Below are 13,378 nucleotides of genomic sequence, written 5' to 3'. Positions count from 1 at the left end.
GGATTATTCGCAGGTTCCCACGGGTGGAGGCGGCAGAAGAAGCTCGGTGCGGGTGGTTAGATGTGGCCCATGTTCGGGTGGTCGGGGACAGCGGCTTCCTGTACTCCACCCCTCCGTGTCCCTGCCTCGGTTCTCGGTCTCCGGGATGAGGAGGTGTCCTGAGGCTGGATCCTGCTGCCTTCACGGCTCCCTCGGTAACAGCAACACCTCACACCCACTTTCTCGACCAGCTGTCAAGAGTGAGGGTGTTTGTTTGACTGGGTTCCATTAGATTTCAGTAACGTATTGGCTCCTGATTGTGGATCGTAAATATGTATAAAATATAAAGATTTAGCATCGTACATTCATATTCACAAACATGTCTAACAACTTATGTTGTAGCATGATTCATTCACAGTATCTGCCTCAGTCCTCAGTGTTGAATATGTAGAATATGTTGTTGTTTTAATAATGATTAATGTGTGTCACTTTTTGTATAAATCATTGGTAATATATTTTTGTGCTTTTACTTCAGAAAAAAATAGTGAACACGAATCATTCACTATTTTCCTCCCCAGTCCCTGAACGCATCGTGTTGTTGACGCAGCTTCCGACTCTCAGCTGATCGTGTTTGTGTTTTCATCTCTGCAGCAGAATCTGCTGCTCGCTCGTTTGTCTCGTGTTGCTCTGGAACTCTGGCTGCTGCGTGTTGAACATTTAGACCCAAAGCACCGAGGGGTTGGAGGATTTGCTGGATTTACTTTGAATTGAACCCGTTTGAATCAGATCAGGTGGGTGCACGAGGCAGCGACATGCCAGAGACAGAGGTGGAGGACGAACTCAGACATTCTCCTGAAATGAAAGTAGTTGTAGTGTAGAAATACTCGTGTACAAGTAACACTCATGCAGACATGTCACTCAAGTGGAGGCACACATTGATTATAATAAAATATAAACATATATACGTGAAGTACCAAAGTTAAATGTACTCGTTATGCAGAATGAACCATGCAGTTGTATGTGATATGCTATTAGTGGATTGTAATTACTGATGCATTAATGACTACATCATTTTAATGTTGCAGCTGGTAAAGGTGGAGCTTATTTTATTACTTTATATAGTATTTGGTAGTGTGTGAATTCCCCCTTTACTCAACATCGTAATGTATTAGTTGTTAAATGCCGTCCTATAATGTGGATCTGCAAAGTAAGTAAAGTAATCTGATAAATCCAGTTCTCTAAATACATAAGTACAATACTAACATCTGAAATGTGAAATAGAAGGAAAAACTAGTAGATCAACAAATACCTCTAACATACATCTACTGTACATATTTAAAAAACCCTGTAAAGACACCAGTGTATAGTTCTTATGAACGACTTAAAGATTTGAAGTGAAGTGTGTTTAGTGGTTGTTAATTTTAATCTCTGACTACAAACACATCATGTCTGTGGACTCCTCTCTGTCTCAGCTGTAAACCCTGGTGTGATGCATTCGCTGGGTCAGGAGATCCAGGGCTTCTCCAAAAATCGTCTGAGGAAACAGTGCACGCGTGTTACCACGGTGACGGGTAGGAAGCTGCTGGAGACGAGGAGCGACGGTGGCGAGGGAGAGGTGGAGCGGGTGGAGGAGCTGGAGGAGGGAAGTGGATTTGGATTTGTAGAAGATAAAAGTCTGGACCTTCAAGTTGGTGTTGTCAGATCCTTCCTGCTGCTGGGTAATATATCTACTACTTCTACTACTACTATTACTACCACCACCACTACTTCTACTGCCAGTGCTAGTTTACTATTGTTTTTAACCAAAGGTAGATTCTAGGTTCTCTTAGTGGGAATGTAAACTCTGCTCTACACATAAGATACTTTCACCATTATATTTTCTTATTGTTGTCACTCACCATTACCAAGATTATTTTTAGAATAATTGATAATACTACTTCTATGAATGCACATACTACTACTGTGGCTTCTAAATCAGGACTTTGTATCTGTAGTGAAATACTCAACACTCAATGTTCACTTGTCAGGTGTTTTGGAGCTTTGGTTTATAATCCACAGCCTCCATCAGTAAACTGAATTTGTATTTCAGGCGTCTCTGCATGACGATCACAGCTTTGGTCACATGATATTAAATGATCACCGTTTATATATATGGTCATGTACTTATACTTAAACTTATTTCCTAATCTTTAATACTAGAACTACTGTCTTTAAAACACATACCACCAATATAGACTCTACGGCAGCTGCTACTACCACCACTGTAACAGCTGCCACTAGTAAATGGTAAATTGACTGTATTCATATGGAGCCTTTCTAGTCTTAACGACCATTCGTTATATTAAATGTCACGTTCACTCATTCATACAGCTCGTTCATTCTATTCACACACCAACGACTCAGCTACTAGAAGCAGGTTGAGGTACGATGTGGTCGAAAATGCAGACTGGAGGAGCCGGGGATGAAGCCACAACCGTCAGATTAATGGAAGATAATAATAACTCTCTGTTGGGTAGTGTCAGGTTCACGTGTTACACAGATATTATCGCGTGTTTACGGCAGCAGGCGCCTCAGTGGAGCTTGTGAGGTGTTGAGCGTCCGACAGTGTTAGTTTCATAGAGTCTCGGTCACTTCAGTATTCCTGTCCGCTGCTGATAACAAATAAATCAATGTCATTAATTTTGAATTCGTCTCGGGGAGCGCGGTGCTCTGCAGCTGGAGGACGCAGGTTGACACCCTCACATGTCAGCATGTATCCGTCCTGCTGACGTGTCCTTGGGCCTGACATTGAATCCTCCTCCCAGCGCTGGGGTGCTGTTCGCTCCTGTAGCTAACGCTGCGCTCTGACCTCTCGGCTGGAGAGAATCCAGAGCAGAATTTCTCAGCAGGGATCAATGAAATATTACATCTGTTAGATTATACCGAGGTGAGTTTCTTCACATGTGGCTTCAGCGCTGCTGTAATCGAATAAAACTGCTGCTGATTTCCCAAAGTACAAGTTAACTATCCTCTGCAACAGCTCCTGAGAATAAATTAAGTGTCTTGCACCACATTCATGTTGACATGTTTTGACACTCAGTTGTACGTCTGATCGGCTTCTGCAGTATTGGTGAAATTGCCTCTTGTCATTGTGGTTTTCTTTAGTCTTCCATTAAAAAATGAAAATATACATTTGATATTATTTCCAATGTAATTTCCAGCAGTAACTCAACTTGACGAGAGAGCAGCCTCTTTTCACATGAATATATATAAATACACACTTAGCAATAAACTGGGATTTCAGTGACTGAAGGAGGTTGTACAGTAATATTCCTCGATTATTATTTTGACACACACATACACATACATACATGTAGGGTTACAATGAATAGTTGTCAAACTTTTATTGCAAGTTATATTTTATAGACGGCTATTAAAGAAAACAACAAGCGAGAATTTAATTCAACAACGTAACCTTTTTTAAGTTTTAAACCTTGGAACAGATACACATCTCCTTCACTTGATTCACACGACAACCTAACAATGATCAAATGTGGAGATAGATGTTTCACTGGAAAGCAGCTGTTGAAACCCTCAAGAAAAATCAATCCACAAACTGAAAAAAAATGACTTAATTAATGTCTCACTTCGTTTTCAATCTCTCGGGGCAAAGTCGGCCTCTTAAAGACATTAACAACCGCCAGCAAATCGAGCCAAACGTCAAGCAAATATATAGTTTTATTTCTAAATATAGAATTCAAATAATTCATTTGCTATAAGAAGAAGATGATGGAATGTGTCTTCTCTAGTTAAGCAGACTGAACATGCTCCCATGTCATATTTGTGTTTGAAATTGTTTTTCAAAATCCTGGCATCCTGCATCATTTCACAGACGTGTCAGTTCAAATCTTTTCTTTTGACACTGATGAGGCACATGCGCCGGAGCTGGCTTGTTTCCAAAGACTCTTCATTCTTTCGGATTTAGATTAACGCCTCAACCCCCTGAATTTGGCATTAGGTGGAAGTGGCTTGGCGAATGCAAAGAGTGCATACATGAGCTACTTTAAAAGCCGCGAGCCGCTGCAGAGAATCCACCCTGGAAATCTGCTGAAGGCTCACGATCATATTCTGTTTCCATTCGTCTCTTTCTCATAATTATTTCCCAGCCCTTGTCATTAAAGACCTCCGTGAAGAGGTATCTGACAAATTGAAAGAGACGGTCGTCCAGTTTGAATTATTGTATGTTCCTTCTGATTTTATTTCCTCTATTAGACTTAGAGCTGCTTCCTTTGCCGCATTAGTCATTGAAGCTCTTGCTCTTATTAAGGCTGTTGACTCAACTTTCATTAGATTCCCGTTCCCGTTTCTTTTTGTAGCATTTGTTCATTTCACTGTTGGTTTCCGCTGACTGACATCAGACTGTTGTGGCTTTTACTTTCTGCTCCTGAAGTTTAAAACACTGAATTGACAGTTCATGGGATTAGATTTCTCTCTTTATACGCTGATCGTTCTCTGGTTTATTTTTTTTTTATCAGGAATAAAGATGCAACCAAGTAGTTTTCAGTATCAGTCATCTGTTAATTATTCTTTACAATTAAGTGCTTCATTGTTCAGTTGATTAAATGTGTGGAAGTAAAATAAATACCTGCCAAATGTTTCTAGAGCCCTGGGTGACACGTTGAGTTCACTTATTATTTCTTCAATCTATATAAAAATGTTCTGCTGGCGTCAAGGCGTGAACTGATTAGATTTTGGTGCTCGAAGGTCAAAGGTCACAGTGACGTCATATAAGGCCGGAAAGAGACTGCTTTAATTTAGTTCATCCAGCTGTTTATCTGGATGTTCAACTTAAATTCTACAAAAAAACTAAGAAACAACAAATCCTCATAATATAGAGGCTGAAAAAAATCTAAATGTTTGTTATTTTGGTTAAATAATTGATTTAAAAGATGGATCAAGAGGCAACTCACAGAATTTCTTATAATGAATTTTTCCAGCTGTACACACTAATTAACTTTCCACTTTAAGAGGTTAGTTTAGTTTCTCAAAGTATTTTTTTTAATCATAGAGTTGTTTCTGTCTTTTCAGGCTCTCAGGATGCAGCCCACGACTCGGACACCCTGCAGAGATATAAGGTCAGTGCGGAGGGATCAATAGAGCGGGCATGCCCTTGCCTTGTTCTGATGATATGTGTGGTGACATGAGATTAGAGGCAGCCGCGTACGTGTGCTTCTCTTGTGTGTCGGCAGCAGCCAGCCAGTAGCCGGAGGAGCTTCGTGACTCATGCAGTGACAGTGTAGCTCAGTAGAGGGAGTAAATGATTACAGTAAGTCTCAGCGCTGCTCCTCCACATCAGAGAAGTGGGACGACTCCTCTCTGCAGTGGCTGCTCCCAGGCACCAGCATATTGCTGCCTGTGCAGTCTCACAATGATGAATTGGAGAGATTACAAATACCTTCACTTTCTGGGATGAAACCTTGACTGCCTAATAACCAAACCATACATTACCAGGTAGCGTTTAAAGCCCAGGAGATTTGATAGCGGGCCCCAGAGGATGCTTTATAAAAACCTGCTCTCACTGGTAGAATGTTTAATAAACATTTAACGGTATCGGAATGAAAGGGCCGTAATAGTTAAGTGTAGTTTGTGAGGAAATCAAATCTTTAATCTGCAGAGTCAATGCACAATGAAGACATTTACATGCACGTTCAGTCGTCTCCCTGTGTGCATGGTTCTTTATATTATCCATTATCCATGTCCGTGTAAGATTGTCTTCCACTCTTCCACATGTTAAACCCACTTCATGCACATTTCTGCATCGGCTGAGGATGAACACAGTTTGTTTTATGGCTGCTAGAACGATGCAGCATCTGCAGCTCTGCTCGATTTAGCTTCTCCATCAAATCTTTAGAAATGGATGAGAAGAGCGAGAAAGAAAATGTGGATCATCTGCATCGCAGAAGTCAAGACATTTGTTTTTGTTTCACTTCTTCTCTCAGGGTATTATTTATATTTGTGAAAGTATTTCAGTGTTGTACAGTTTTATGAAGTTTGCTATTTACTTTAGTTTGAAATTTGAACATAACAAATGGAAACTGAACTAACTGTATGTTAACACTAACAATCTCCCTGTCAAACTGATAATAAAATATATAAACGAGTAAAACCGGTATTTTCTGACAGTAACCAGAATACTAGTGTTCACGTAAACACACTCAGTTAGTGAGGAAATGTGTTCTATCCCATCCCGTCTTCTTATTAAAGAGAAATGTTGCCATTATTCTCATTTTTATTGTTAACGATATATTTGCTTGACATTTGGCTCGAATTGCTGGTTGTTGTTAATGACCTAAAGTGGCTGACTTTGCCCCAAGAGATTGAAAATAATGTGAGAGTATTAATTAGGTAGTATTTCAGTGCACGGATTGATTTTTCAGCTGGGTATTGTAGTTTTGAGTAAACATGACCCGAGTACATCCTGCATTTGTTGGGGTCTATTTTCAGAGGCGGATTAATACGCTTTGCTCTCTCTTGTATTTCTAGCAGCAGGGACGTGTACGTGGGATCGAACACATCAGACTTTGGATACACGCACAATACTTGTTAGTGGAGTTGGATCAGTTTATTGCTGGTTCAGCCATTTTCCTGGGATTTGTCGAGAATAAGAAAAAACTGATAACAGCAGACTCATCCTTTATCTGAAAAGAATCAATGTTAGATGTTGAACAGTGGAAAGGCAGGAGACATCAGAACAATTCAAAGATGCAGAGGAGGAGAGAATCCTGCCCTCTGAGGTAAGCTATATTTAAGTGAGAGTAGACAGGTACTGCAAAATGAATTGGAGCCATCTGTCTTCTTTCCCGTCTCCTCCCCCCCTCTCGTCCTTTTCTCGCTCACCTTCTCTCTCGCTCTGTCCCTGTGCCCCCGCTCCCTCAGCCAAGTTCAGGCCGTGTCATGTCATCGATGTGGCCGACAGCGCGAATGTGTCTCACAGTCTTGCCAAAGCAAAAACAAGCCAATGCTCGAGGGTCATTTTCTCCCATTGTCTCTGTGTCCGTCAGGTGTCACATGTGCTCAACGTGGCCTACGGCGTAAACAACCTGTTCCCAGATCAGCTGGTGTACAAGACACTCCAGATCCTGGACCTCCCAGAAACCCATATCACTTCTTATCTCGAGGAATGCAGCTCCTTCATAGACCAGGCTCGAGAACAGGTACACACACGACTTGCTTCACACATTGACAGTTGACAGGTGGACGAATACTAGTAGAGTCTTGGAATTCATTCATTTAAACAACACAGGGACAATATCCAAGTCTAAATATTACTGGATCTGAGAGCTGCATTGAACAGAGTCACACCAAAATATAATACCAGACTGGCTGGGAAAAAAACTAAGTGTTTAAATTCTAAAAAAATAATAAGTGGGTCCAGTCTGGGGCCTCCTCTGCTCATCACTCTCCCACTAGCTCGAATTATGGAAAACAACAAAATATGTTTCCATAACTGTGTAGTTGACGTACAAGTTTGCATGACTAAGCTTTGAGCAAGCACAACAACAGTGAGGGTTTTTCTTTACTTCAACAAAGATAAAGATTGAAAGTCGTCGCTCAGGTTCAGTTGATGAAGTTAAACTGAGACCTGAAACAGTCACATTAAGACGATCACAAAATCAAGAACATCTTCAAGGACTTCTGTCTCTGCAGGATTTGGAATAAACTTTGCTGCTGTAATGTTGTGTTTACAGGTCTTTCTTAAAAAAAAAACTATTCAGAATTCTGCAGCTCGAGTCCGAGTAGATCACGCTGGTCCAGTTCTCAGATCTTCACACGGGCTTTCTGTCCATTGAAGAATTGATTTCGTAATCCTGCTGTTGGTTTGGAAAGCACAGGATGGTTTAGGGCCAAAACACATTTCTGATCTGCTGGTGAAAATATAGAGAAGCAGTTTCTATGCTGGAGCAAACTTACCGGAGAAGTGCAGGCCTGCTGCAACTCACTTCTTTTTAAATGAAGGGTGAAGACTTTCTCTGTTACACTACACAAACACTTTTAGTCTTTATGACTCACAGAGCAGGTTGTGTTCTCATCCCTGTCGTTATGTTTGTATGTAAGATTACGTAAAAACTACTGGACAGATGTGGTGACGTTTTATATGTATGCATGCAGGCTGTATGTACAACTCAACCATTTTAAATGACACTGAATAAGAAGCTGCTCCCAGTTTTCTTTCCTGCAGTCTCTGCTGACTTGTGACAGGTCCTGGCTAGATAGAGACACATTCAGCATGGAAACAAAAACAAATCAGTGTTTGCACAGACAAACAAACATGATTCAGACTATTATTTAATGAGCATTAGAGGTTCTTGTAAATGGACTTTGTCAGATTTGAAGATAGAAACAGGCTGTTCTCAATCTTAATGCTAAACTAAGCCGACTGGCTGTTGCTTCATATTTACTGTACAGACATGAGACGAGTCAGTCTTCAGGCAAGAAAGGAATAAGAAACATATTTCTCAAAATGTAAAAATATCCCTTTAAGTCAAAAATCATCAGTATTATCATCAAAGTGAGTCGAAGACCCTGAAAGTGAAAGCAGCCGTCAGTCTTGTGTGTTTATGTCGTCTGTAATTGGATTAATATACATCAGAGGTTTTCACAGTGGTAGGTGGGCCTCCACAGGGTCTCAGAGCTGTTTCAGGGGAGGCTCAGTGAAAAATATATTACATTACTTATTACATTAGCTATCGAAAGGAGATCTTCTGGATTAACTCAAACATGTGTGATATGGATAAAGAGATTTCACTGTTTTTCCCACATTCGCGGAGTCAGAGACTAATAAGAGCTGCAGGACAAACCGTTTTATGTTTGTTGTGGTCTCAAGCTCTGTCCGACAGCAATATGAGGCTCAGCTGTTTAGTGTCTGTGGGATCAAATACAGTTAACCAAGGGGGGGTCAGGGGGGTCTGAGGGGAGGCCGGCAGTCTCACTCTTCAAAACCCCCTGAAATACATCATTCTCATACATATACGTTTTTCAGTTTATTTTAAAAGCTGAATTTTAGAGCAGCACTCCACAACTTGTTTAACTTAAATCAGCAGTTTGATTAAAATGTGTTTCATTCCGTATCGGCTGCACTGCCCGCGAACGTGCTGCTGCTCTGTTTCGTCTGTTTCGTTCACGTCCTCATTTAGAAGACGTACGTGAAATGTTTTTTTTATCTTTAAGTGTCTCACGTCGAGGAGGAAAAAAGTTTAGCTTTTATCTCCAATATTCAGCCAGAAAAATTATTCTAAAGAGAGTTTGGTGGATTTGTTACAGAGGGGGATCATGGGTAATATCCACCCCCTCATCTGTGTTTCACTTCATGGACATGGAGCCCAACTACGTTAATCACCACATGGGGCTACAGAGGGCGCTGTTGCTCAGTAAAAGTGACAAAGTGTTGCTTTAATCCTCTGATGTGTTGATTTTTACTGAATATCTCAATCAAACAAAACACGTGTAATTAGAGCAAATGTACAATAATTCATTGAAGAGGTGAACAGAGTGGAATGCAATTGACATATCTGAGCAAAGTTTGATCTAGATTCTACTTTTCTTCATGTATTTCATCATTTTCCACCACTGACAGATGCTGACACATAAACACAACACATACACGAACATTCCTTTTTAATTGTTTCACCAGGTGAAAAACTAAAAGATCAATTTAAACCTTCTCTGGCTCTACTTTCCCTCAGGAGGCTCACGCAGCCTAAAAACGCCGTCTTTTATATCTGCCGGCTAATTTAACCCGTGGGTGTGCACACACAGCTCTCCTGCCACCTCACTGTGCTGCATTTACACACATCCGCTATCTGTAGCCAGGCGCAGAGCGAGGCGGGTGGTCGGGAACACCTATTAAAAGACCACGCTGGGGTCATTTAATGTTGAAAGTCAAAATGTTTTCGGCTTGCATTTAGTTTCCCCTCACATGCTGTATATGAAGGGATTATTTCCTGGTAGAGACGTGCACTTCCTCCCCTCTGTGCGTGTGTGTGTCAGGAGATTGTCCGTAAGCAGAACATAATGTGATGTGAGCGCTGATATGAAAACACTCAACTCCGGTGCAATGAAATAACAGCAAAACAGGAAACTCTGACAAAACCAAATTAAGTCTCCATGTTTGCGGTGATGGATTATCTGGCTCAGGCAATTTTCAGTCTGTAGAAGTTTTGTGTTTGTGTTTCTTTCAGAGGAAAGAAAACAAGAGCTGATCTGTAACTGTTCTGACTGCAGGCCCCAGCAGAAATATAACAGCGGAGCAGAGAAACCTTTCTGATTGATAGAAACCTATAAAGGACTGATATTGTTCTCTGTGTGTTCTATATGTGCTTCACTTGATTGTATCTTACCCCGAGGAACCGTCTGATTGGATTACAGCGCAAATAACAGTGATAACGTGTCAATTACAGCAACCAGAGTGCTGCATGCGTGTGTTCAGCCAATTCAAATCCTCTGCCCCTCAATGGGTATTGATTGACATGTGAAATCAAAATGAGCGCCACAGTTTCTGTTCTGCTGCACTTCAGCCCGAGCAGAGACGGCATTCTGCGACGGGAGGCTCCGTGTTTCACGCACGAGGCGAACGTGTCAATACGCCGAGCTTCAGAGCCGAGCCGAGGGCCTTGCACGCATTGTCTAAAGATGTGGCTGGAATTTTAAAAGTTTATCCTCAGCCAGACACTCGAGGCGGTAAAATAATTACATCAGCATTAATATTAATCATATCACAAATTTTTGGTGCACACACACAGATTTGTTCGTGCACTTCACGCTCCGTCTAATGCTGCGTTCAGAGATGGCGACGAGTCAGAAATTGCAGAAGGTATGAAAGAGTAACTGTTCAAGCTGTGAAGCCACATCAGCATGAACACTACACTCACTTATTAGAACATGACAAGTGGCCATGTGGATGATTTAACGCTCAGATACCAGCAGCATGACTCTCGGATGTGAATATCTTAAGATCTCTGCAGATAAAACAGTTTAAAAAGGTTTGTAGTCAAAGTGAACTCACTCTTTTAATCCGATGCTCAATAGCTGAACCTGTTGTTCGGTGTATAGCTGCATTAATAGCTTGCTCGTTATCTGAACTTACTGAATTTGTAGTGTGAACATGATTTTAGGTCCTACTTGTTTATCTGGGGGTTGTAAAGAAAAGAGAAAAAAAACCTGCTTCTTTCTCTTCTGTGCTGCGTTCACGACTGTAATTATGAGCAACCAAGTGGAAAAACGTTCACGTCAGCCTCTGACTTGTAATTCCAAATAGCAGATGTAGTGAATTTCTGCCAGTGTCTCACACTGGGTGAAGGGAACCGCAGACATTCAAACACACTGTCTGCAGAATGGCTGAAAACGCTGGCGGTTAAATCAAAATAAAATATTATATTATAATATAATCGATTCACGAACTTCTGTTTCCTGTGTTACGCTCCTCTCCTCTTTCCACAGGGTGGCGTCGCGCTGGTCCACTGTAACGCCGGCGTGTCACGCTCCTCCTCCGTTGTGATTGGCTACCTGATGTTGCGGGAGGGGCTGGTGTTCGATGATGCGTTCAGGCAGGTGAAGCTGGCGAGGCCATCGATTCGTCCAAACCCCGGATTCTTCCAGCAGCTACAGAGCTACACACCGGAGAGTGCGTAACACAACAATGGACTTAAAGGACTCGTGTTTTTTTACCATCACTTGTTTCAGTTAGTTTCATTGTTGTGGAGATCGTGATTTGGTGTTGTTATGTTGATGGATGTTCTCATCAGACTAAAGAGAAACATAAATTGTCTTTATTTCTATTTGCCGAATGCCCAGTGTGTGTTTTTTCTCTAAAGTTAACATCTAAACTGAATTGTAATTAGTTTTGTTAACTTTGGAGACACGTATTTTCTCAGTTTTATAATTAAAAGACGAAACCAGGTTTCCTGAGCTTCAGCTTCTTTTCTTTCTCATCTATAGAAGCAGCTACAGCATCAATTATAATGTTAGACCTCACTGCTGCATTGTCTCTATCAATTTCTCAACTTTGCAAAGGTAACTAACCCCGCTGCCTGGAAATAATTAGTCTGTAATTAGCTTGTTAGATACTGAAGGAGAAGTTGGTTCACATTCTAATCAACAAACACTTCAGGGACGAGCTCCTGACACTGAAAACCCACAGAACACAAAGGTGTCGTATTCTGGTCTTAACTGTTCAAACGGAGACGAAGTGCGTCGGGCAGGTTTCTGTTCGTTGTTCAGCTGAGATCATTCACTGATAATTATTGTTAGTGATTCATTTCCACACGCACGTCACATCTATATAGATGTTCTGCATATGGAGCTGTGTGCGATTTACACAAAGAGAAGCTTTCGATAAGTAAAATAAATACGTTGAAATGTACATAATGGCCATAGTTTATCTTCAATTCTGAGTAATAACAGTGAGCGTGTGACGTCTTCACCGGCTGCTTTCGTTAGTTTGTTTTTAAAATGCCTGTTTTCACGTCTAACTTTGAAATGAAAGTGTAGGAACATCTGGAGCAGCTGGATTTCAAACTGAGCCGTAGCGATACCAGGATCAGAATATCTCCAATAATAACGTGTGGGTTGGTTTGGTGTTTGGTGCAGATACTCATGGACCCCAAAAGATTAATCTGAGTTAATTGGGTCTGCAGCAGCAGCAGCAGTGGTTGGGACTCATCATTGGTCACGACAACAGCAACAGTTCAGGGTTCTGTGTAGCAGCATAAAGACAGTTAGTCACCGACTGCACAGTTCATTCCCTATTTTCTTTGGAGATAATTGTATCTCCGTGCAGAAGGAGCTTTCATGATGTATTATCTCTTTAAACGGGATATTTGTGGTGGATCTCTGCTCTCTCTCGTTGTCGCCTGTGTGAAAATGCAGCCTTGCAGTTTGCGTCAGTTGCAGGCTGCTGTCGCCCAGCGGAGGCGGAAGGAGGGAGGTTGGTTCTGAGCCAGAGACTCAGAGGAGGAGGTAACTTCTGCCAAATTTGTTGCAATTCCTACTGGTCCTATAAAGGTCATAGATTATTTAACAGCCCTTTAAAGCCACGGACTGATTGCAAAGAGCAGTCCTCTGTCACAGTGAACATAAATATCATGTGCGCAACTCTTCAATAAACACACATCTCTGCCTGTTACAGTCTTCAGCTTTGAATAAGAGTCAAATAAAACAGTGAGGCAGTGTGTGACTAATGGCCCCAGTCTGTGACAGCACTTGAGTGTAGGGGAGTTTGGCCTTTTCTTTGGTGTTGTTCACTGGTGTATCACTGAAGAGTATCCGCTCTGAAGCCAACCGGGCTTCCCCTGACATTTTTGTGACATTTTGCCGTCTGGATGTGACGGCCCACAGTACGGCACAAGCTGTCCCATCTGCAGGG

General features: G+C 41.5%; 1 protein-coding gene across 1 annotated transcript; it reads left to right on the top strand.

The window, feature by feature from the left end:
• Window positions 1–52: 52 nt before the first annotated feature.
• On the top strand, window positions 53–11,914 carry LOC109641958 (dual specificity protein phosphatase 19-like). The gene is made up of 6 exons (XM_020106562.2): window positions 53–194; window positions 631–770; window positions 1,452–1,697; window positions 5,047–5,093; window positions 7,020–7,172; window positions 11,455–11,914. The coding sequence occupies exons 3-6, from the start codon at window positions 1,469–1,471 to the stop codon at window positions 11,644–11,646; spliced, it is 621 nt and encodes a 206-aa protein (XP_019962121.2). The 5' UTR covers window positions 53–194; window positions 631–770; window positions 1,452–1,468; the 3' UTR covers window positions 11,647–11,914.
• Window positions 11,915–13,378: the final 1,464 nt, after the last annotated feature.

Source organism: Paralichthys olivaceus, chromosome 14 (genome assembly GCF_024713975.1).
Source record: "Paralichthys olivaceus isolate ysfri-2021 chromosome 14, ASM2471397v2, whole genome shotgun sequence".
Lineage (NCBI taxonomy): Eukaryota > Metazoa > Chordata > Actinopteri > Pleuronectiformes > Paralichthyidae > Paralichthys > Paralichthys olivaceus.
The sequence above is the reverse complement of the archived record's forward strand: the minus strand, read 5'-3'. Positions and strand labels throughout refer to the sequence as shown.

Excerpts from the sequence above, each read along its gene's own strand:
- LOC109641958 (XM_020106562.2), top strand. The coding sequence starts at position 1,469 with ATGCATTCGCTGGGTCAGGAGATCCAGGGCTTCTCCAAAAATCGTCTG. Across the intron at positions 5,094-7,019 it reads ACACCCTGCAGAGATATAAG|GTGTCACATGTGCTCAACGT; the intron begins GTCAGTGCGGAG and ends TGTGTCCGTCAG. Across the intron at positions 7,173-11,454 it reads TAGACCAGGCTCGAGAACAG|GGTGGCGTCGCGCTGGTCCA; the intron begins GTACACACACGA and ends CTCTTTCCACAG.